At 33.2% G+C, this 23938-nt stretch overlaps 1 protein-coding gene across 6 annotated transcripts in view; it reads left to right on the top strand.

The window, feature by feature from the left end:
- The window catches only part of MAPK10 (mitogen-activated protein kinase 10), a 344777-nt gene that overhangs the window by 264178 nt on the left and 56661 nt on the right, over positions 1–23938 (top strand). The window contains exon 8 of one of the 6 annotated variants that reach the window (XM_011951782.1): positions 8652–8723. The exons of the other annotated variants lie outside the window; for them this stretch is intronic. Within the exon in view, the coding sequence (XP_011807172.1) occupies positions 8652–8723 (72 nt within the window). The remainder of the gene's footprint in view (positions 1–8651; positions 8724–23938) is intronic. 6 annotated transcript variants of the gene reach the window in all.

The raw sequence follows: 23938 nt of genomic DNA, 5'->3' as shown, positions 1-23938 counted from the left end.
TGTGACATAGACATACATATTTGTTTTCCCAATTAAATTTATAATTTCACAAAGCAATTTTGATTTAAGTTCTACTATTGAGTCCTGCAATAGAGTCCATCAGAAATTTTCCTGTAGAGATATCTATGATTTGGAATTATCAAATGAACTGATACATTTCTTAAATGGCTGTATGTTAACTCTCTAGTAAAGGTGCAGATTTGTGTTTGTAATATATAGACAATAAAGTTTACATATAATAGTAGAATATACTTTTAAAAATACAAAAGTACCTTACTACAAATACTAGTGCAAATCTAAGTACAACCACAATTGACAACTTTAACAACTATAATAGAGGATTGAATTTAGTATGTTTATTACATATGGATGTTTTGGAAATTGGCAATAACCATGTGACCCATAACTCTATTAACCGTTCTATTGGATTGATAAGAAAATTTTATTAAGGAATCCTTTTATTATGTAAGAAAGGTTATGATTTTTTTATTTAGGTGTTTAAAAAGTCCAACAGCAAAAACCAAAAACAAACAAAAAAAAGACTCAACAAGAAGTGGACACCATAATAAGCTTGTATTTAGGTAGACATTTATTCATTCTGCTGGATATTAATGAGATAGTCTCTAAATTCCACTAGTAATGTAAGAGTAATGACATATTCTAGAACTACACTGCCTAGTTGGTAGCCACTAGCCACGTGTGGTTCTTCACACTTGAAATTATAACTAGTCTAAATTAAAATGTGTTTTATATGTAAAATGCATACCAGATTTTGAAGATATTTTTAAAAGCATATAAAATGTATTATTAATAATCTTATATAGATTATGTTGAGGTGATAGCATTATGAATATATTGGGTTAAAGATATACGTTGTTAAAATTAAACTCACCTGTTTTTTATTCTTTTGAATGTGGACATTAAACTTAATACTACATATATGATTGGCATTTGTGACTGTCATTTTTCTATTAGACAGTGCTGGTCCAGAAGATAAGAAAACTGCATGGCAACCATTTATTTATAACCAATCTCAAGGTCTTGAATCTCTGTTTGCTCCATGTTCCTTTCGTATATTTAGTGTGAAGTATTATTTTCACCATTAGATTTTATATGGCTACTTAGGAAAATTTATTTCACTTTAAATTACTTATCTATAGTTTGGGGATTAATTATATGCCTAATATAGTTTATTTGAACAAATTATAATGCACATTCATATTTAAATGTGCTGACTTTATTCAAAAGTAGGAATTACTCTCTTCATGCTTTTGTCTTTGGTGTATAATACATTTTAGACAAAGAAGGAACCTCTCAATCAATACTCAGAGTGAATTGCACGGCCATATCTCTTTAATGTACTTGGCAGTGGAAGGCAAAAAGCCACAGGATTTCTCATTTTCATGTGACATTTTGTTACATGTCACTTGATTTCACATAGCGAGGTTGTCCTCTGAGATCTTGTTTAGCTCTTCAGGCGTTTATGAGGATTGCTTTTCTTCTATTTTTACAGTATTAAATTTAAAAGCCAATAAAAAAGAAAAAAAGTAAAAAGTTTTAAACTCAATCTAACCCTTCAGAAAAACAAACAAAAAATAGCACCATATTGATAATTCTGTTTTCTTTTAAAAATTTTTCTCTTGGAAGCCGCCCCCCACTCTGCTTTTTATCCTAGTTTGTTTTAGAAAAATTTTTGGAGCTGAAATTATTTGTGTGAAAATTAATACATAGCATTTATATCCTTGATATGTATGAACCTAGACATTAAAATAATCTCTAATACAAATAATGTAGATTATAATAAAGGTTTGCATTCATTATATAATGTCTGTATTTATTTATCTCAAGATGATGATTACATAGTACAGCAGTCTTTAATAGCCTAGTGCCATATGTGATAATGACCCTGCAAGTGGACCTAGAAGTTAAAAAAAATTGCATAAAGACATCTACAATGGAAAGCCTTTTGCTTAAGTTAAATTTTACTGAAAAATGAGTAGATATTTTCCAATGAAATAGATTAGAAAAAAATGTTTCCTTTTTGAAAATGTTTCCATTTGGATTTATTAGCCCCTTTTACCTATAATTAAAATTATAACTTAATGTTTAAAGTTATGGTTATATTTAAAAAATAAACCTATAGAAATTTCAGTTAAACAATGTGCTTTGTCAATTTGGAGTGGAATTGTTTTATTAATCTTTAAATGAAATTATTATCATTTTATGCACAGGGCTTCCTAGCAATAACTGAGCAGTCAGATAACCTCTCAGACTGTGACTATCAGGCACAAGGCTGAGGGCTGATTCAAGTTATTTATCGGCAGAAGAATTACACAGTTTTAAGCATACTGAAATGCTTACTCTAACATTTATTAGAAGAAATAGCAAAGCTAAGTATATGCTAATTGATACCTCGATCTCTTCCAAGATTCTGTAGAAATTTCAAAAAACAATCAGAAGATCTCATGTCTTTCACCTGGAATTATTCAGAGTAATTTATATTAAATTACTTTGAGGCTGAAAAATGATGTGAAAATGCTATCATAATAATCAACATTTTTCTTCTCTCTTCACAGAACTTTTAAACTTGAACCCTAAGCAAAAATAGTTAAAATGTCTTGATGAATCAGAGAATCTCATGAAATTGTCATTGATGACTGAAGTTTAACTACTTTCCCACATTCAAACTATCTTTGCATTTTGAGAAACATTATAGGGGTTTCTTGGTGGTTGATATGATCTAGATGATATCACAGGGAATTGTCTTGGTTGCTAAATTAGAATGTTGGCAAAATAAACAAAATTGAACAAAATAAACAATACATATTTGCTTTTCTACCTGTTTGCTAATTATTTTAATATCCAGAGGATCACTTCTTAATACTTATTTTTCTTGTGTACAGTGTTTCTTAGTTATACATACACTATCATACACTTAATTTTCACTATAGTTTTATGATTAAAACATTTCATGGCATATATTTTTACAGTATAGTTTATTTGAACAACATTATAATGTACATTCATATTTAAATGTATTACTAAACATTCTTAAACCCATGCTGACATTCAAGTTAGAGAGTAGTAAATATGCCAAGTCAATTTTTTTAATGTAGTCCAAAGAACAGATAAAAGAAATCAATGACTTTAGCTTCACTCAGGTTTTGTTCCTTTCAATAAAATTTACAGGAAAGCAGTTTTACAATGCTTCCTTTGAAGTTTTTTTCTAAGAACTATCCAGTCGTTCACTGCCTCTACCATCCCAAACCCCAACCAGGGCATGCCACCTTGTTGATTATCAAAGACTCCTATAGTCCCAGTATAATTTTCTTGAGTCCTTTCCTCAAACCTGCTTCTTTTAGATACATTCTTCAACCTTATTTTTTCCATTCTACTTCAAACGGTAGCACCTTCTTTGAGCAAACCCTGTGATGTTCCTTTATCTAAGTTCTTGGCCAATGTTCTCTGGATATAAAGTTAAAGACAGGCACACTGCACACATTTGAAAATTCTAGACCTCAAGTATATTATATCCAAAGCTAACAGCTGAACTGCTAAAATAGCTCCTCTTGCCTTTCCCTCTGAAGAACAAGAAATTGCAATTAGAATGAAAGAGATATACACATAACCTTGCCAGGGAGCCAAGTTATTAAGGAACAGGTAAATGGTTTTCCAAAAATATATTTGAAGAAATAAGAAAAACATCCTCAAATTAACTGAATGCTATATCTTTTTAAAGTTTGAATATGAACATTAGGAAGGATCAAAGTAAAATGAACAAAAATTTGTGGTTACAGATTGTTATATCCATCTAGCACAGAGATATTTTAAAATTCTTCTTACCTCTTTGAAATGATAGTGCTTAATTCCTAATAAACTTTTGCAACTAACAACTTACTATACAGTCTAACTCTGTTTCTTAGAATTAAGACAATACAGGGTTATTTCAAACAATATACAATTTATGGCTTTAAATAAAGTTAGGATGAAAAAATTTAGTAGGCATTCTTTCACATCTCTAAATAAATTGCACGTAATTATAAATATATATTTAAAAGTAAAATTATTATTTATTTGAATTTGTTTAAAAGAATACATTTTTACCACTAGTGTGCCTGCTGCTCTTCTCTTTTATTATTATTTTATGAAAATTCAAGACAGGATTCACCAGAATGGAAGCTGGAGATTCCGAGGTTGTAAAGAAATAAAAGCAAGTTTAATAGGTAGAATCAAGGAGAAAGTCTTTTTCTGATTTCCTGGCATTACAATATTTAGCAATAAGTTTTGTGAATTGTTGCTTATTTTTCTTACTTAGATTCACATGTGCAAAATATGTGCATTCTTAGTTTATGTATGTCAGTAGTCTTTTAGAATTCTATCTTTGAACTGAAGTTTAATACAAGGTCCTTTTGTTAAATAACTAACTTTAAGACTTAGTTAACTAATTTTAAAAGAAGTATTCTAATTTTATAACTGATAGATTTATAACTTATAATTTTTATAAAATTATAACAAATACTTTTCAAAGAAATGTTCTGATTTTAGAAAACTATATTAATTCTTCATACTCTTGTGTGTTGAGTCATTCATTGAAAGAAAATTTGTCTAAATTCTACACTAAATGAAAATATACTTAGGTGTATTAAGGAGAAGTCTCAGAAACTGTGACAGAAGAGTTACATAAAGTTACATAATCCCCTAGAGAGGAAACATTCTCCAGGATAGAAGCTCACATAGTCCAAAAATTATTTAATCGTGGATCATGATCTAAGCTATTAGACGGAGTATGGAAGTAGCAATATAGTTCTTTATTTATTTAGATTTAGCTTCCAGGGCTTACATTATATCATTTCTGTCTCTTGGTTAGAAGTAGCAAAAAGATAATTTAGTATAAGCTAATTTCTGACAAATAATATGACATGAGATTTTCAGAGGTCCTCACTCTGAAAATTAACCATATTTTAGTAACACCAAAACTTACTCAACATTTCTTCTGAGGAAAGTGACTCAGCATCTGAGGGTTACAATTGCAAGTGAATCTGCCTTCTGCCTCTGGGAATGATAGAATGATGATGGAAGAATGTGATGAATCAGAATTTTAAAAGCCACCAGAATTCTACCTTGGCAGCATTAGTGTACAGAACTCTTATAGAGACCCAAATGCTGTATCAGATTGTCTCAGAAAAGATAAAAATCCACTTTCCAACAGTGATTGAATTTGCTAATTACATCTAAGGTCTATGCACAGTCCCTACTCATTGTAATACCTGACAATATCATAAAATAATCTATTCTTAACTTGATTAGCAATATATATATATCACTAATATATTCAAATACATATTGTATTAGTATGTTTATGTATCCTAATATAGAGATATTAGTAGAGGGAAGACTTACCACTACCATCTTCCTGTTCAATAAGAGTTGGTATCAAATTCTTCTATTATATATTTTCTGTTAGTGGGGATGGCAAATGCATGAAGTTTGGTACAGTGAGTTTATCTTGAGCCATAATCCTGTCTTGGGTACATAAAAATCTATATAAATTTATGTGCATATATTCAATCTTTTTAATTCAAGATAACAGAGCTTATCATTTCTAGGCATAAGGCTTAACACTTTGGTAACATAGATGTAAATATTCTCTAGGAATAGTGAATGGTGAGTAAAGTTAAAATGGGAATTAGAAAGATTTCCAGGATATTATCACCCAGAAAGATATATTAAAATAAAGAAAATGAAATTCAATATGTACATCAGAATTTCAGATCTAGAGCCTATATCTCTGCATTATTTTTATGCAAAAGTTTTGTGATCTATTAAATCTATTTTGAGTTTTGCCCGTGAAGATATATTTTAAATAAATGTTCTTTTACATTGGAATATCTCCCAGATCCACCACACCAAAAAGAGAACTGTGAGATATACCAGTTATTAATACCAGTTATTAAATCAACAACTGGGCCGGGTGCGGTGGCCCATGCCTGTAATCCCAGTACTTTGGGAGGCTGAGGTGGGTGGATCACAAGGTCAGGAGCTTGAGACCATCCTGGCTAACATGGTGAAAACCTGTCTCTACTAAAAATACAAAAATTAACTGGGCATGGCAGCATGTGCCTGTAATCCCAGTTACTTAGGAGGCTGAGGCAGGAGAATCGCTTGAACCCAGGAGGCAGAGGTTGCAGTGAGCCAAGACCTTGCCACTGAACTCCAGTCTGGCGACAGAGGCAGACTCTGGCTCAAAAATAAATAAATAAATAAATAAAATTAACAACTATATAGAACCAATTGGAGCTAAAACAACATAGAGACTAGAATTTCAGGCAGGCCATCTGTTGTTATTGTTGTTGCTGTTGTTTAAAGGCATGTGAAGAACAGAAAAAAAAAAAAAAATCAAGGGATTTTAGCCCGAAAGATAAAATTGGCCAGTTTTAGGAGAGGAATGGAGGAATGGTTAGGGATTACAGGTTATAGTTACATATTTTAAGGTTATTATTTGGATGAAGAAGCATGACAATTCCTGTTTACCTAGTGAAGAGAAGTTCCATAGGGTCAATGTGATTCAATATGTAGGATGCCTTTCTAAGTGGTTTCAACAATAAAATAGATTGCCTAGTGAGTGGTGTTTCCTCCATTGGAGAGATTTCTTTATTATAGATGGAAATATATAATATAATTATGTAAATTTAAAATAAACCTTTCCCAAAGATATTTAATTCCCAAATATAATTTTAATATATTATTTAATAGGTGATTTGATACATAAATAATATTTATTGGGGGCTTGCTATGTATCAGGCAATTGTGCAGAGATCTTTACCAGACATAACTTTTCCAAGTCTTTTATAAAACTCTGCATAATAAATACAGCTTATCATCAATATTTTAGAGGATAAAATTGAGGTTTAGAGAGAAGTAACCTGGCCAAGGTCACATAGTTGGAAAATAATAGAGTTGGTTCTCTAGCAGAAAAAGATGAATATATCTGCCAGAGATATTGTAAAAAACTATTTTATACTAAATAAGAAATAGAAATAGATGTTTCCTATATCCCAGACAGGTTAATGGCAGAAACCATTTTTTCTAAACGTTTGAATGGAGACAGGCAAGAGAAAACACCACATATTGAGTTTTTTGATCTCAATATTTTTTGTATATCTTTTCCACAATATCTATAAAATATAGATATACCATAAATAGCAATTTAGTCAAACTGGTCTCTTCGGACAGTATGATAGGAAATACTTGGAATTTAAAAATAAATATGTTTTCAGCTTTTTTTCTTTAATCAAAGATTTCTCAATACCAACCTGTTGTGAGACAGATATTACTTGAAATGACAAACACGTTAATAATAAAGGGATGCACAACTGTTTGCTCTATCTTTCCCTGATATTTCTGCATGTCAGTTGCTTTCCTAAACTGGAAGCAAAACATATTTGCTTCTTTGGGTATGCTTATCACCTTCAAAGCCATAACCATTTCTTTGCAGTGATCACTTTGTTTAGGTGTTAAATCAAACAATGGAAACTTTGAGTTTAACCCGAGTGAGATTTTCACATTGGAATGAATCTCATGAGGATCTCTTTAAGGTCACTGCCAAATTACAAGATGTAATTTGAAAAGTAAGTGGAGCAAAATTATATCGTGCTGCTATCTTAATGCCTTTCCCTATTTGCTCCCCCTCAGCATCCCTAATTCTTCTTGTTTATTTTCCCCCCTACAAGAATGCCCTCTCTTTCTGACTTTTAAGTAGAACAAGTGAGTAACCAAGTATAGTTCAAGAGCGAGATTTCATTTTCTTGCTTCACCCTTCCCCATTTTGCCCCTCCCTGTGTGCACTCTGTCCTGGCTTCCTGGTTTTAAGTTCTGGATGATACCTGGCAATAACAGAGAGACCATTATAATTTCACCTTGAATTCCAGGTTTCTTTTGATTTACAGTCTCAGAAGAAGTATCAGCTCTTTAGTCATGTTGTTTATTTCACATTGAACCATCCCATTTTGAAAGCCAGCGTTTCTTATCATTATAAGGCAACCGTGTTTATAAGAATAAGATAAGGCTTCCTGCTGAGAAACATGCTCCTTTGATGGGAGTCAAAGAAACTAAGACAACATATTCTGAAACATTCATTCTTAAACTGGCTTTTCACTTCTGGAACTGCATTTATATTTATAAATAAGGGTAAATGTGTTTTATAAAAGAAACTCTTTTGAGGTTGCTGGCAGCTCAGCTTTTTTCTTTTTTCAAATATGTATACAAGAGTAAAAAAGAAACTGATCTGCATATTAACACTATCTGGAATAATTTATGATAAAAATCAGTAGGATTCTAGTAGATGAATGCAAATTAGACCTTTTAAATCAAAACCTAAATTAATCATTGAGTTATAATTGCAAAGTAATATTATTCTACATTAGGTAGCATTGGGTAGCGTCATTATTTCAGTCATATGACAGAAAAGGGCCTTGACAGCCTATATTCTCCCCTTTCCACCATTTAAAATACTAATGATCATGCCACTGGCCTCTCATCCAGTCAGTGAAAAGTCAGACTATTGCTCTATGGCATGAGTAGCCCAGTGTTTTCATTTATTTGTTGTTCTATTCCTGTGTTCTTGTTTATCTTCATTTCATTTTTGTTTTCAGTTGACATGTGGTCAGTAGGGTGCATCATGGGAGAAATGATAAAAGGTGCAGTGCTGTTTCCTGGCACTGATCGTATCCTTCTTAGCAGCCAGTGGTATCTATGGGTGTCACTCTCAATTAATTCCCTTTTGTCTCAAATGCAATACTGCTTATGGTATTTGTTCACTGTCCTTAGAGAGTTTCTGCGAGACTCAATGTCAAATATTTACAAGCTGGCATTATGGCAGAGTAACTTGGTCTCCTAGTAAGATCCTATGTGGATAATACAGTAACAAATATGAAAGAATCAATCTGATATCAAAAGCCTGCCTTAAATCAGTTCTAGCAAACTAATAACTTTGAGTACTATTCTTCCTTCTTTTTGTTGTTGTAGATGTTTCAAAATTAACATATATTCATAGCTAGATAATAAATAACAAAGTCTTTCAGTTCTAAGACTGAAGATTTATACTTCGATATAATGAGAAATATTTATTTGGCATGGAAATTTTTATCAGATTCATGTTCCTCCACAAATACTATTTGGTTTATTTTAACATATATTTAGAAAGCATGGATGTGAATTTCATTTAAAATTGATCAACTTTTTCTAAAATTATTTTTCTTATTCTCTCCATTTATGGGAATAATAGCTCCAATTCCTTCTCTTATTTTCTGCATATTATTAACAAGTGCAATACTTAAAACCTCATTAATTAACAATGGTTATATAAAATATCTGAAGAAATACATTGACATCACTTGAATAAGTAAAAGTGATTCTCTCTTAAGCAGCAAATAATTAACAAGTAAAGATCAAGGCCAGATGTAGTAGCTCATGCCTGTAACCTCAACACTTTGGGAGGCTGAAGTAGAAGAATCAGTTGAGCCCAGGAATTTGAGACCATCCTGGGCAACAGAGCAAGACCCCTCTCTCTACAAAAACAAAAATAAAAAATTTAGCCGGACATGGTGGCAGTACCTGTAGTCTCAGCAACAAAGAAACTAGCTGGGAGAATAGCTTGAGCCCCAAGGTCAAAGCTGCAGTGAGCAGCGATCATGCCGCTGCACTGCAGCCTAGGCAACAGAATGAGACCGTCTCCAAACAAACAAACAAACAAAGAGATTCCAGAAGTTCTGCAGTATTAAATATATATGAATAGTGTGTGATTAGTGATTTGTATATGGATGTATCATGGGTCCTAGCATCAGGCTTAAAAATAAGTTACTCCTTTAGTTAGTTAAATATCCCTGTACACTTAGTCACTTACGAAAGTTTTATGTCTTCGTCCTACTAAAGGTAAAACCTCTGCTTTAATAACATACTTCAAAAATAAAATTGAGCCTATAATAATGGCATTTTAATGTGTAATTAGACTAAATCTAATTACTAATATAGTGCATCCATACCATATTATGATTAGCTATCTGCATTGTTTCTAATACCTACATTACAATTTTTAATCAAATGTCTACAATGTAATATACAAAATCGAGGATTAATATTTATATCTGGTTTTACATATATGTACATATATAAATATATATACGGGTTCATACATATATTCTCTCTACATATTAAAAGAAACAGTTCTAGAAATGATTGAATTAGGCACTCAATTTTTGTTGGAAGAAAGAACTTAAAATACTTTAGTTAAAAATAAAGTTACAATGTTTTTACTTCTGATTATTCTTACTAAAAACTTTTTTTCTAATCTTCTATTTGACACACATTTTAAGAAGTCATTCTGTCTAAATTGCTGTTTTGTCTTCTAAATATACATTTTATTAAATGCCATCTATAATTTACCACATCAATGTTAATGCTATTTGAAACTATGCTGACTTTATAAAAATTGAATTCCTTCAGATTTCTTAAAAATCAGGAAGAATTTAAAAAAAAACAGGACTTCTTTTATTCCCAATGAATTATAAACTTGTGTTGGCCTTTGGGCATGCATATGAAATTGTCTTTAAGTTTGGTTGATTTTAGATAATTTGATGAAAATAGATTCAGTTTGTTAACCTCTTTGCTTTTCCAGAAGTTCATTGTGGTTGAATAATTGGTGACTGAAATGAATATTTGCCATCTGTAAATTAAAATGAGTGTTTTTATGACCTTTGTTATGCTTCTATTAAGAAAAATTAAAACAGATTTCTACAACTGAATTACCAAATACAATTTAACATTTTTTAGAATAGTTTTGTGGGAAAAGTTGCTTGTGTGTCATTTTTTAACTTGGGTGTCAAAATTCCTTGTAAACAATGCTTTAGGGTTCTGGTAATGTGGCAGTATCCCGTTCAATGCCCTTGATATTTGGAAGTGAAGTCCTTTATGGAGCTCTTTTATGGGGACATATTTGTAAATTTCTTGGAGGACAAATAAGAAGCATTTTCTAAAGTATGTCTTCTGATTGTGGGCTGTGGTCTCTTAATTATTTCAAATATGTTGGTTCAAGTTTTAAATCAGTCTTTTTAAAGCAAACAAATGATGAACACTGAATATCAAACAATTAACCTCAACATGTAAGACATTACTGACGTAAAAAATTCTGTTATTAGAAATGAGTTATCTGAAAAGACAATAAAATTATACCTAAATCTATTAGTGAAATAGAGACATTAAAATAGAGGGGGATATATGCCATATGTATAATATACACCTATATAATACATTATAAGGAGCTATGTTATTTTTAATCAATATATCCTCATTTATATAAAAGCACTCTCAAAACAGTGATTTCTAAAAGCTCTTGGAATATGAGCTCTGCAAATCTTTTTTTATGTTTAATTTTTCTGGGTACATAATAGGTGTTTATATCTATGGGACACATGAGATGTTTTGATACAGGGATGCAATGCATAATCGTATCATGGAAGATGGAATATCTACTCCCTCAAGTATTTATCCTTTGTGTTACAAACAATTCAGTTATACTCTTTTAGTTATTTTAAAATGTACAATTAAATTATTATTTACTATAGTCACCCTGTTGTGCTACCAAATACTAGATCTTATTAATTCTTTCTAACTTTTTATTTTAGCCATTAACCATCCCCATCCACCACCTCCTCTGCTATCCTTTCCAGCTTCTGGTAACCATCCTTCTATTCTATCTCGATGAATTCAATTGTTTTGATTTTTTTAATTAATTTTAATTTTCGTTTTAAGTTCCAGGGTACATGTGCAGGATATGCAGGTTTGTTACACAGGTAAACGTGGACCATGGTGGTTTGCTGCACCTATCAACTCATTGTCTAGGTATTAAGCCCAGCATGCATTAGCTATTTTTCCTAATGCTCTCCCTCCACCCACCTGGCTTCCCCGACAGGCCCCAGTGTGTATTATTCCCCTCCCTGTGTCCATGTGTTCTCACTGTTCAGCTCCCACTTGTAAATGAGAACATGTGGTGTTTGTCTTTCTGTGCTTCGCTTATTTCACTTAACATTTTTAAATGTACCACATTTTCTTTATGGATTCATCTCTTGATGGATGCTTAGGTTGCTTCCAAGTCTTGGCTATTGTGAACAGTGCTGCAACCAACATGGGAGTGCAGGTATCTTTTCGATACACTGATTTCCTTTCTTTTGTGTATATACCCAGCAGTGGGATTGCCAGATCATATTGTAGCTCTATTTTTAGTTTTTTTGAGGAACCACAGAACTGTTCTCCTAGTTATTATATGAATTTACACTTCCAGGAGTGTACAAGGATTCCCTTTTCTCCAGAATATTCATTTTCTCCACATCTTTGCCAGCATTTGTTGTTGCCTGTCTTTGGATATAAGTTATTTTAATTGGGGTGAGATGATATCTCATTGTAGTTTTGATTTGCATTTCTCTGATGATCAGTGATGTTGAGCACTTTTTCATATGCCTGTTTGTCATTTGCGTATCTTCTTCTGAGAAATGTCTATTTAAATATTTTGCCCATTTTTAATCAGATTATTAGATTTTTTTCCTATAGAGTCGTTTGAGCTCCTTATATATTCTGGTTATTAATTCCTTGTCAGATGAGTAGTTTGCAAATATTTTCTCTCATTCTGTAGGTTGTCTTTTCACTTTATTGATTATTTTCTTTGCTGTGCAGAAGTTTTTAGTTTGATATGATCCCATTTGTCCATTTTTGCTTTGGTTGCTTGTGATTGGGAGGTATTACTCAATAGATTTTTGCCCAGACCAATGTCCTAGAAAATTTCCCCAATGATTTCTTATAGAAGATTGAGAATTTGAAGTCTTATATTTATGTCTTTAATCCATTTTGATTTGTATTTTTGTATTGGTGAGAGATAGGGATCTAGTTTTATTCTTCTGCATATAGATATCCAGTTTTTCCACACCGTTTATTGAAGGGACTGTCTTTTCCCCGGTGTATGTTCTTGGCACCTTTGTTGAAAATGAGTTCACTGTAGGTGTGTGGATTTGTTTCTGGGTTCTATCTTCTGTTCTATTGATCTATGTGTCTGTTTTTATGCCAGTAGCATGCTGTTTGGTTACTATAGTTCTGTAGTATAGCGTGAAGTCAGGTAATGTGATTTCCTCCAATTTGTTCTTTTTGCTTAGGATAGCTTTGACTTTTCTGGGTCTTTTGTGGTTCCATACAAACTTTAGGATTGTGTTTTCTATCTGTGATGAATGCCATTGGTATTTTGATAGGGACTGCATTGGATCTGTAGATTGCTTTGGGTAGTATGGACATTTGAGCAATATTCATTTTTCCAATCCATTAATATGTAATATCTTTCCATTTTTTGTTTCCTATTCAATTTCTTTTCATCAGTGTTTTATAGCTTTTATTGTAGCGATCTTTCACTTGTTCGCTTAAGTTACTTCTTAGGTATTTTGTTTTATTTGTAGATATTATAAATGGGATTACTCTTTTGATTTATTCTTCAGATTGTTCACTGCTGCTGTCATACAGAAATGCTACTGATTTTTTATGTTGATTTTGTATCCTGTGACTTTACTGAATTTATCAGTTTGAATAGTTTTTTGATGGAGTCTTTGTTTTTGCAAACATAACATTATATCATATGCAAACAAGAATAATTTGACTTCTTTTTTTCCAAGTTGAATGGTCCAGAAATGCCATCCAAGAGCCAAATCCTGAAATTGGTACCTTAAGAGCCTGCTTGGTGCTCTACCCACATAGTGGCCAAGCTGGTACCTAAGGTATAAGACAAAGTTACCTTTACTTTCCCTCTGCTTTTTTGTCTCGCCCCATAGTCACCACAACTGGGAATGTGCTGAGTCTCACCTGAGGCCAGCAAGTCTCAGAGTTTTACCTAAGGCCTTCAATATAATACCGGGGTATTGCTGCTGGTTATTCAGGGCCCAAGGACTCTTCAGTTAGCAGGTGATGAATCCTGATATGACTGGGTCTTTCCCTTTAAGGCCATGGGTTCCCTTCTGTCCTAGGGTGTGTCTAGAAATGTCATTTGGGAACTGGGGCCTGGAAGGAGGTCTCACAACTCTGATCGCTCACAACTCTGATTGGTGCCCTAGCCTACTGTGGTTGAGCTGATATACAAAATGCAAGACAAAGTTCTTTTCACTCTTCCCTCTCCAAACCTCATGTGGATAGAAGAGGTCTCTTTTGGAGCCATGAGCTATGCACCATAGCAGTAGAGGAAGGGGGATGCCAGTACTCCCTTAGCTGCCCTGGCTGGTGTCTCAGTAGGTCACATGCCCCAAAAGTCCATTGACTCTGGGCCCATTTCAACACTAGGACTCTCCTAGGAGTTGCAGTCCTAGTGACCCTACTGCCTTTCAAGTTTATTCTCAGCCCAGAGAAGTTTCACCTGCAATGGTAAGGCCTGTGGGAGCTCAAGTTCTGGCTGCTGGGATTGGTGATTCCCCTCTGGCTAGGGCTGGTTTAAATGCTCCTTCCATGGGCAGATGTCAACTGAATTTGGTTTGTTTTCACTTTCTGATATAACAAGGGCAGCACTGAGTTCATTTCCTCACAAATGCTGTGCTCTCCCTCTCCCGGGCACACAGAATTGCTGCTGGGGGATGGGAAGGGGTGGTACTGGCAATTAAAGGCAGTTTCTCCTGCCTCTTTGGTGCCTCTTTCAGCAATATGGAGTTAAAACCAGATACTGTGAGTGGTCATCTGATTTTTTTTTTTTTTTTTTTTTTTTGAGATGGAGGCTGGCTCTGTCACCCAGGCTGGAGTGCAGTGGCCGGATCTCAGCTCACTGCAAGCTCCGCCTCCCAGGTTCAGGCCATTCTCCTGCCTCAGCCTCCCGAGTAGCTGGGACTACAGGCGCCCGCCACCTTGCCCGGCTAGTTTTTTGTGTTTTTTAGTAGAGACGAGGTTTCGCCGTGTTTGCCAGGATGGTCTTGATCTCCTGACCTCGTGATCCACCCGTCTCGGCCTCCCAAAGTGCTGGGATTACAGGCTTGAGCCACCGCGCCCGGCCAGTCATCTGATTTTTGGTCCTTATGAAGGCGTTTTTGGTAAAGGTAGTTGTTAAATTGGAGTCCTTTCAGGGGGAATGATTGGTGGAGCCTTCTATTTTGTCATCCTGCTCTGCCTCCCCAGACACGTCTTCTTAATATATGAACTAACTCGAGAACAAAACTTAAAATGTTAAAAAGGTATTGTATCTTTTATCTTTTGGGCCTAAAAATGTTTAACACATTGCTTTTAGTAGACATTTTAAATATATGTGCCAAGTCTGTCCTACAGACTCTGGCTGAGTAACGGATGACAAAAGTACTGTGACACAGGTATTTTGCCTGACAGTGTGGCTAGGGGGACTGCATCCCTTAGCACAACCAATGAGAGTGCAGTGCAACCCAGAGTGCAGCCCCATAAGCTGGTTACACTTGCATTTATTTAGTACAGATTAAATGACAAAGGCTTGGAGCAAACACAATTTGTGAGTAATTAACATTGCCAACCCCCTGAGTAGAAAGCAGTCCTGTGCAGGAATGATCAAAGGTTGGTTTCTGGAGACGTAAGTAAACCAACGTATCTAGATAAGTTCCTTTACATTTCCCTGTTATCTACCCTTTGCCTTCAGGCTCTGGATAACAGAATTTGGCTGCCTTCAGCCATTTCTCCTCTGAAGCTTTTGCAAAACCTTCCAGCCTTCGAAGAAGGTTTGCGTCTTTCCCTATAACTTTTTCTTACAATCTTCCCACCACCCTGACTGAACTCCTACATATATGTTAATTGAATTTTATTCAATCAAATGTGTTTTTAATGCTCTACAAATGAATCAAAATTTAACTGTTGGGATAATTTGGGGGGGGAGATGTAATGAATTTTATCATAGCTGATATTTTTACTTAAGAAATTATAAAATATTTTATATTAAACAAGTGAGTTAATATTAAATGCATAGCTTTTGAACAAGATTAATAAATAGACACACATATGCTACCACTCAAGTTAAAAAATAGAACATTATCAATACTTTCAAATACTTTTATGTGCTCCACACCAGCCACAAACTTCCTTTCCCACAGAGTTAGCCACAATTCTAAATATTTGTTTTTAGTATCTCTGTGACTTTCCTTATGTTTTTACTACATGCATATTTACCCTTAAGCAATCTATGGTTGAGTTTTATGTATTTTACATACCATACTGTCATCATTATCTTGTGACTTGCTTTTTAAAAAAGTGAACATATTTTTTAGATTTATTCATGTTCATGGACTGAACATAGTTAACTCATTTTCATTGCTGAATAGTATTTCAGTCTGTGAGTATCTATAACTAACTCATTACCCTATAAGTAGACTTTGGAATATATACAGATTGTATATTTTTCTTTTATAAACCATGGTATATGAATATATGCTTATAAGAGCACATGTGCAAGGTTTTCTTAATAAATGCCTGGGGTCATAGATGTACAGATTTTAAACTTTACCATGTAACATCAAATTGATTTGTAGAGTAACAATTTATATACGTAGTTGTCTGCTTCACATCCTCATCAAGTTTTGCTATTGTCATATTTATTTTTAAATTTGTTACCAGTCCCTTGGATATAAAATACTATTTCACTGGAGGTTTAATTTACATTTCCTTGTCTACAAGGGAGGCTGAGGATCTTTTCCTATGTTCATTGGCCACTAGTATTTTCCCTTGGTAAAATATCTTTTTTATAAAACAAAGAATGAACACATTTTTTTCTATTGTGCTTTTATTTTCTGTTGATTAGTAGACATTCCTTATATAACTTGGCACCTAATTTTTGTCAGTTTTATGTGTTACAAATATCCTCTTGTATTTAGATTATTTTCCCATTTTATTTTATAGTAATTTTAGAAGTTGGCAATCTGATTTTTCCTGTAATTTATATGTTTTATGTCTTAAGAATCCTTATATAACACTATCTTGTGCTATAACATTACTGCAAATATTTTAAAGTTAATCTCTTACATTTAAACCATTAGTCCACATGGAATGGATTTTTTTATGTATGTGTGAAAGAAGGACCCACTTTATTCCAGTTTCATTTTTTGACTAACTTACTCTTTCTTCACAGATCTATAATTCTGTCTCTCTAGTAAATTTCCACATATTTGGTGGGGAAGTGTCAAGTCCTGGGCTGTATATTCTGTTCCACTGGTTTGTGTATCTCTGCACGATGAGCACTCTTTCTTAATGAATATAAATGTATGCTCTGCACTTAGATCAGGTAGGGTAAATACTCTTTGTTTTTTGTCATCTTCAGAATTATCTTGACTCTTAATGCACCATTGCTCTTCTATTAAGATTTTAGAATTGGCTTATTAACTTTTTAAAAAAGATCCCTATTGATATTTATTTTGGAGTTGTATTTAAAGTTCAATTTTGTATAAAATGCTATTTTAATTAAGATGATTCTTTTAATTTTTCTTCTGAACATAAAAGGATCTTGACACATGTTCATTTAGATAGTTATTGTCCTGACTTAAATACACTATTGATGTTTGGTATTTCAGTTTTCTTTTTAGGCTCATAAATTGACAATATTATGTTTTTTTCAAACAAAGGTGTTTGTTTAGATTCACCCTTATGATTGCCCCTTCTTTGGCTTACCGCTAGTTCTTACATTTTGACCTTTTATTTTGAGATGATTATTTTTTTTCTCCCAAAGTATGTATTTTGGAAGTATCTTTAGTGGAGTCTTTGATAATAATAACTCTTATTTTTAATTGAGGTTCTCTTACCTGAAAGATAGTTTGGTTAGACATAGAATTTTACATTGAAATTTATTTTGTTTTTGGCATTTGAAAGATATTATTCTACTTGCTTTTTGTTTACAGTATTGCTGGTAAATAATCAGTTGTCAGTGTAATAGTCATTTTAGGAGATAATCTGTCATTTTCCTTCATTTGGGATTTTTTTTCTTGGTCTTTGATTATCTGCTGTTTCTCTGCTATGAGACTAGGCATGGATTTCTTTTTTTATTTCTTTTTCTTTTCTTTTCTTTCTTTTTTTTTTTTTTTTTTTGAGTTGGAGTCTTGCTCTCTCACCCAGGCTGGAGTGCAATGGCATGATCTTGGCTCACTGCATGCTCCGCTTCCCAGATTCACGCCATTCTCCTGCCTCAGCCTCCCGAGTAGCTGGAACCACAGGTGCCCGCCACCACGGCCGGCTAATCTTTTGTATTTTTAGTAGAGATGGGGCTTCATTGTGTTAGCCAGGATGGTCTTGATCTCCTGACCTTGTGATCCACCTGCCTCGGCCTCCCAAAGTGCTGGGATTACAGGAGTGAGCCATCGCACCCAGCATTGATTTCTTGTTATTTATCTTCCTTGAGTGTCATTGTTTCCTAAATTCCAACCTTTCTTCAATTACTGGATTTTCTCAGCTATCATTTATTTGAATATTTTATTTCTTCTGTTCTTTATATTATGTTTGTACAAAACTCTGATTGGACATAAAATAGACATTCATTTATAACTTAAATATTTTTGAGCACCTACTATGTACTGAGTACTTTTTGTCTCCAGAGATATATTAGTGAACAAAACAGACAAAAATTCTTATTACCATGATATTTACATTAAAAAGTGCAGGATACTAGAAGAAGGTGATAATAGCTACAGAATAAGAGAAACCAAAATGCTAGGATGGGGGCAGGGATTACTTCTGTCTTCCTTTTTAAGTTTAAATATCAAAATCTTTTCAAGTGGCAGGTTTTCTTGACTTCCTATAAGCTTGATTGCCTCTTCTTAACTTCAGTTGTATGTAGTGTTACATACAGAAATGAAAGTAACTTTCCCGACTTGGTCTTACAGAACAGAGTACAGTGTCCTTAAATTTCTACAGTGTCCTTAAATTTCTCTTAAGTAGATTCTATATTTCTGTTAGTGTAGGCTGTTTGTATTAGCTTCTTTGTTTATAATTATTTACCAAATTGAAAAGGACTTTAATATTTTTCGGCTTTAAAATAGAGATGCCAAATTACATGATCTCCAAGGCCTCTTCCCATTTTCAGAATACTATCACATGCTGAGAAAATCAAATCCAAAATTTTTGAGGTCAGAATATCATACAACTGAAGGTGGGGGCTATTTACAAAAAATAAAATTAAAATAAAAAATTAGTCTTGTAAGAGGCCTGTGCAAATGAAACACCCCAAAGATTAACCTTCAATAGCTTAATGAAAATTCTGCCTTTGTAACACATATTAATATATATTGGATTTGCTTGTATGTTACATGTCTCTCCATTTTTTGATTTGTAAGTAAAGATAGATTATAATACTGATTAGATTTATATCATGCTTCAAACATTAGCCTTGGATATTTCATGTCCCATATTATAACACTAGCAATATGCTAGGACCAGTGTACAAATAGCCTTTTACTTAATTTGCCAGCTTCATGTTTTGGCTTATAATTCCTCTTCCTATGCTCATTTATAATTAAAACAGATGTTAGCTGCAATTGTTCATTAAGTCACTTATTCATAGATCCTGTTACCAGAATTTGACAAGGACTTTTGAGAGGGAAAGAGCATTTTTAAATATAAAATACCCTAAAAACATTTCTCTTTTTCTTTTTTTCGGGGGAGGGGGGACAGGGTTTCTCTCTTGTTGCCCAGGCTGGAGTACAATGGCGCTATCTCTGCTCACCGCAACCTGTGCCTCATGGGTTTAAGTGATTCTCCTGCCTCAGACTCCTGAGTAGCTGGGATTACAGGCATGCGCCACCATGCCCAGCTAATTTTGTGTTTTTAGTAGAGAAGGGGTTTCTCTATGTTGGTCAGGCTGGTCTTAAACTCCCAGCCTCAGGTGATCCTCCTGCCTTGGCCTCCCAAAGTGCTGGGATTACAGGCATAAGCCTCTGTGCCTCCCCCTAAAAACATTTTTAAAGAAACAAAACAATTTGAAACATAACCATGAAAATCTAGATTCAGAACTCTATCATATGTTTGTGTGTGTGTGTATATATATATATATGTATTTCTTTGTAATTGTTTTTAGAAAAAAATTCTTTTAACAAATTTAATCACAAAGAACTATAATTAGAACTTTCCATGGGTAGTACTCCCCAGGTAATAGCAGCATACAATTTCAGTTCTCCCACAGATGATGAGGGAATTCTTCTCCCTCTCCTGGGAGCCTACATGTGCCACTTACTATAATTTCCCATGGCCTTTGCAGGAAAATTACATGGGTCAAAGAAGTAAAGATTAGCACTTTTCTTTCTCCGAGTATTCTCAGGTGATTGACCCCCAAGTTTTCAGTAACAAACAGGTGTGGAATAATCTTTTGGTGAATTTGATCCTATTCTAATTTGTGTCATAAAACTGAAACATGTTAGTATTTTACTCTTAGAACATCTAGACTTAGTAACTCACAAGAGACTTTTTCGTATATTCTACGTGAGCATTTCTCAAAATATAATCCCATCCTTGATTACAATTACCACTGATGTTTTTTATGATATCAGCCCAGACCTGTGGACTCAGAATCTTGTAGATGAGTAGGAAGGAGAGATATGTGTTTTTATAATTTCCCTATGTTACGAGTATTTGAGTTTGGGAAACACAGTTTAATGTGATGACACCTAACACATGCCACATGTGCTTCAGTTTTCTTATTGTGCATCTGTTGCAGACGTTACTAATTGATCACAGAAGTCTTTCCTGCGGAGCTAATATAAAGCCACACAAGCCTACTCAACTTTGTGCCTAAAGAGCTGTTTGGCGTGCATGATAAAAGCCTCTCCTGGAACTATTCTATACCGACATTGCTATTAGGCAATACTGTCTTTAGGAACATAGCTAAGAATTTAGAGATAAACACTGATGTTCTTTAAATTGCAAAGAGAAGTCAGAAAATTTCTGCACAAAGTATTGATATAAGGCCTAGAGCAGAGTAGAAAGCAAGTCAGAAACTATGAGTTGTCAGCTCTGGAAATCACATTCATAGTAACAAAAAGCAATCAATGATAGAACTAAACATAAACAGAAGATATAGTCATTCAAAGGAGACAGTTGGATGAGGCCATTAAATAGTTCCTTATGATTCCACTTCGTAAGTTCTGAAGGCTTAAATGTGGATGGCACAAATTATGTTCATTATTATGACCCACAATACGCAGAAAAGTATTAGTCTTAAAAGGGGCCTGTGCAAATGAGAGGCCCAAAAATTGACCTTTTCATACATTATGCTCAAGGCATTATTGTTTTAGAAAGTTCCCTAACAAAGGAAGCTAAAGTAAGAGAAGTGCTTGAAATGTAAGTTAATAGCTAATTGATAATATTAATTGGAAAAATTTTCAGTCTTAGGATTTCAGATACTAATTTTTGCTATTCATATTTACTTTGTTTTATTCTCCTATTATAATAGTATTTATTGAAGACCTTAGTAATGATCACATTTGTACATTATCTTGACATCATGCCCTACTTATAAAATTGAACTTCTTGCAATATAACTCTACTTTTATGTAGTCAATTTAGACTTATATCCGATGATTTACTGTCAAATAATTCTTATTAAATGCCATTTTTCCATTTGTATTCAATACATTTCATAATTTATGTTAAGGGTGATAATTTCTGAAACAGTACATCAAAAATATAAAAACAAATATACTTATTGCTTTTCTGATAACTTCACAGGGCTAAGATCTGTAAATCCTCACTCTATGTGGTATAAAAATGGTCATTTATGGGTATTCTAAAGCAAATAAATTATTCTACAAAAATGGTTTTGGTCATTCTTTAAAAACATATTTACCATGTTAACAATTAATATATAATCATAAAATCTAGTTAATATTTTATATATTTTAAAAATGTAGTCATTGTGGAAATCTGTTTTCCCATTTAAAAGATCACCTTATTTTCTATATAAAATATTAATAAAATTTATTGTTTTACAGGAATATGTCGGCCTGATAGAGTAAGGAAGGGGCTTCAGAAACATTATTTAAGGGAATTGTTTGTGATGAAACATACCATTAATTTTATGGCCAAATTAAAGCAATTTTTTACCATATCAATTCCAAATTTACTCTTTTTTCTTAATGGAATACTTGAAACAAGCACTAAACATGGAAACAGGAGGTACGACTTCCAGTCTTGGCTTATGTTAGGTTAATTATTATTATAAAGAAAAATTATGTGCTCAACTAAATTGGGCATAGTTGTTCATGTTCATATTCTATGAACAACTGAAAACAAGTACTTACCATGTGTAGATACACACACACATATGTTTATGGGAAGAAAAATCTTGAAATGGATTGGTTAAAATAAAGACACAGACTTTTAAAGATCACTGTAACTCAGATTTGCAGTATGAACATTTAACTATTTCATTGACAATGATAAAAATTCTTGCCACCGTTCTTTTTGTAAACCATTGCATCAAGTATCACAACAGTGTTTCATTTAAAAGCAACCTAAGGTAGGAAAGAGCACTGAGTGTGTCTCTAGACTCTAATTATGATTTATTAAAGGCAACATTTGAACAATTCTTATTTAACAAATTCCAGAATATCTGATTCTCCTTAAACTTTAATATAAAATACCAACTTTTTTTTGTTTGGGAATACTTCTTTAAAAGCAATTCTTTACAGTATATCTTTATAATTCTAGCAAATGTAATTAGGATATAATACTGTGTTGGGATTATTTTGCCAACTTTGTTAAATGACTTATTTACAGAAAATCTGACATCTTCTTTGCCTCTATTTTAAGCTTGACATCAAGTGGTTAGAATTTTGAGGAAGTTTGGCCAATGATGAAATGATACTTTGGTCGGGCATGCTAACCTAACTGTTTAAAAAATGTCTCTTCATAATTTATAATGACAAGCACTTAGGTTTTATTTAACTACACTAATGTATTCTATTTAAATATGTCTAAGTACTTACAGCTTACCTATATCCATAGTATTAACACAGGCTCTTGTCTAAGAGTAATTTGTAACTCTAACTTTATATAATGTTTTAGTTTCGTTATTTCTAGGGATTCTGAATTGCCACTGTATTTTCTCATGTGCATGATAATTAGATGAGCTTCTATCCAAGCATGTTCTTGTTTAATGATTGCTACTGCTTTATAAAGGAGTATTATTGTTTTTCCCACATTCATTTCATATCTTGATAGTCCATAGTTATATATTTTTTATTCCAATAACTGAGAGAATATGTAGTAATTTAAGTTTTATTCAGCCAGATTATAGGGAGGAAGAAGAGAATTTGCACATTAGTTTGATTTATCTTTGTTCAATCTCCTATCTACTGTGTTTGTATTATATATTTATTTTTGTTGAATACAGTTAAGTTTATCTTTAATCAGGACTGACAATCTTCAGTCCAAACCTCTTGAATAGCTAGGAGTAAAGACTTGACAAACTTCAACTAAGTATTATTAAGGTAAGAGTCCCTTAACTGTCACACCTTACCTTAGTGGAAATGAATTAACTAACTTAACACCAAAGAACAGAGTTGTAGAAGAATAAGCAATGTAGGAGAGAATACTGCTTGTAGTACTGGATTTAGGGAGAATTTCCAAGGTCTCTATTACTCACTGACACATGGTGAGGAAATCTATTTGAATCAGTCGTTTCCAGTTGGTTCTTCAGAGTAGATGGTGTTTATCATTATCAAGGCTCTGATATATTGAATATTAATGACAGATGAAAAAGAGAGTCTCAGTCATTGAGTATGTCTGCCAAAAGAGCTAGTTCCAATTTAAAAGGGTATAAATTTTCATAGAGAGGTAATATTTTTTCTGTGGTATTCCCTATGCTTAATGTACTTTCTAAACTTGAATGTACTTGGATAGAAATCTGTTGTTTTAAATTGAACATTCCTCTGTTCACCCTCTT

The sequence above is a fragment of the Colobus angolensis genome, unplaced genomic scaffold (assembly GCF_000951035.1).
Source record: "Colobus angolensis palliatus isolate OR3802 unplaced genomic scaffold, Cang.pa_1.0 Scaffold328, whole genome shotgun sequence".
NCBI lineage: Eukaryota > Metazoa > Chordata > Mammalia > Primates > Cercopithecidae > Colobus > Colobus angolensis.
The sequence above is the reverse complement of the archived record's forward strand: the minus strand, read 5'-3'. Positions and strand labels throughout refer to the sequence as shown.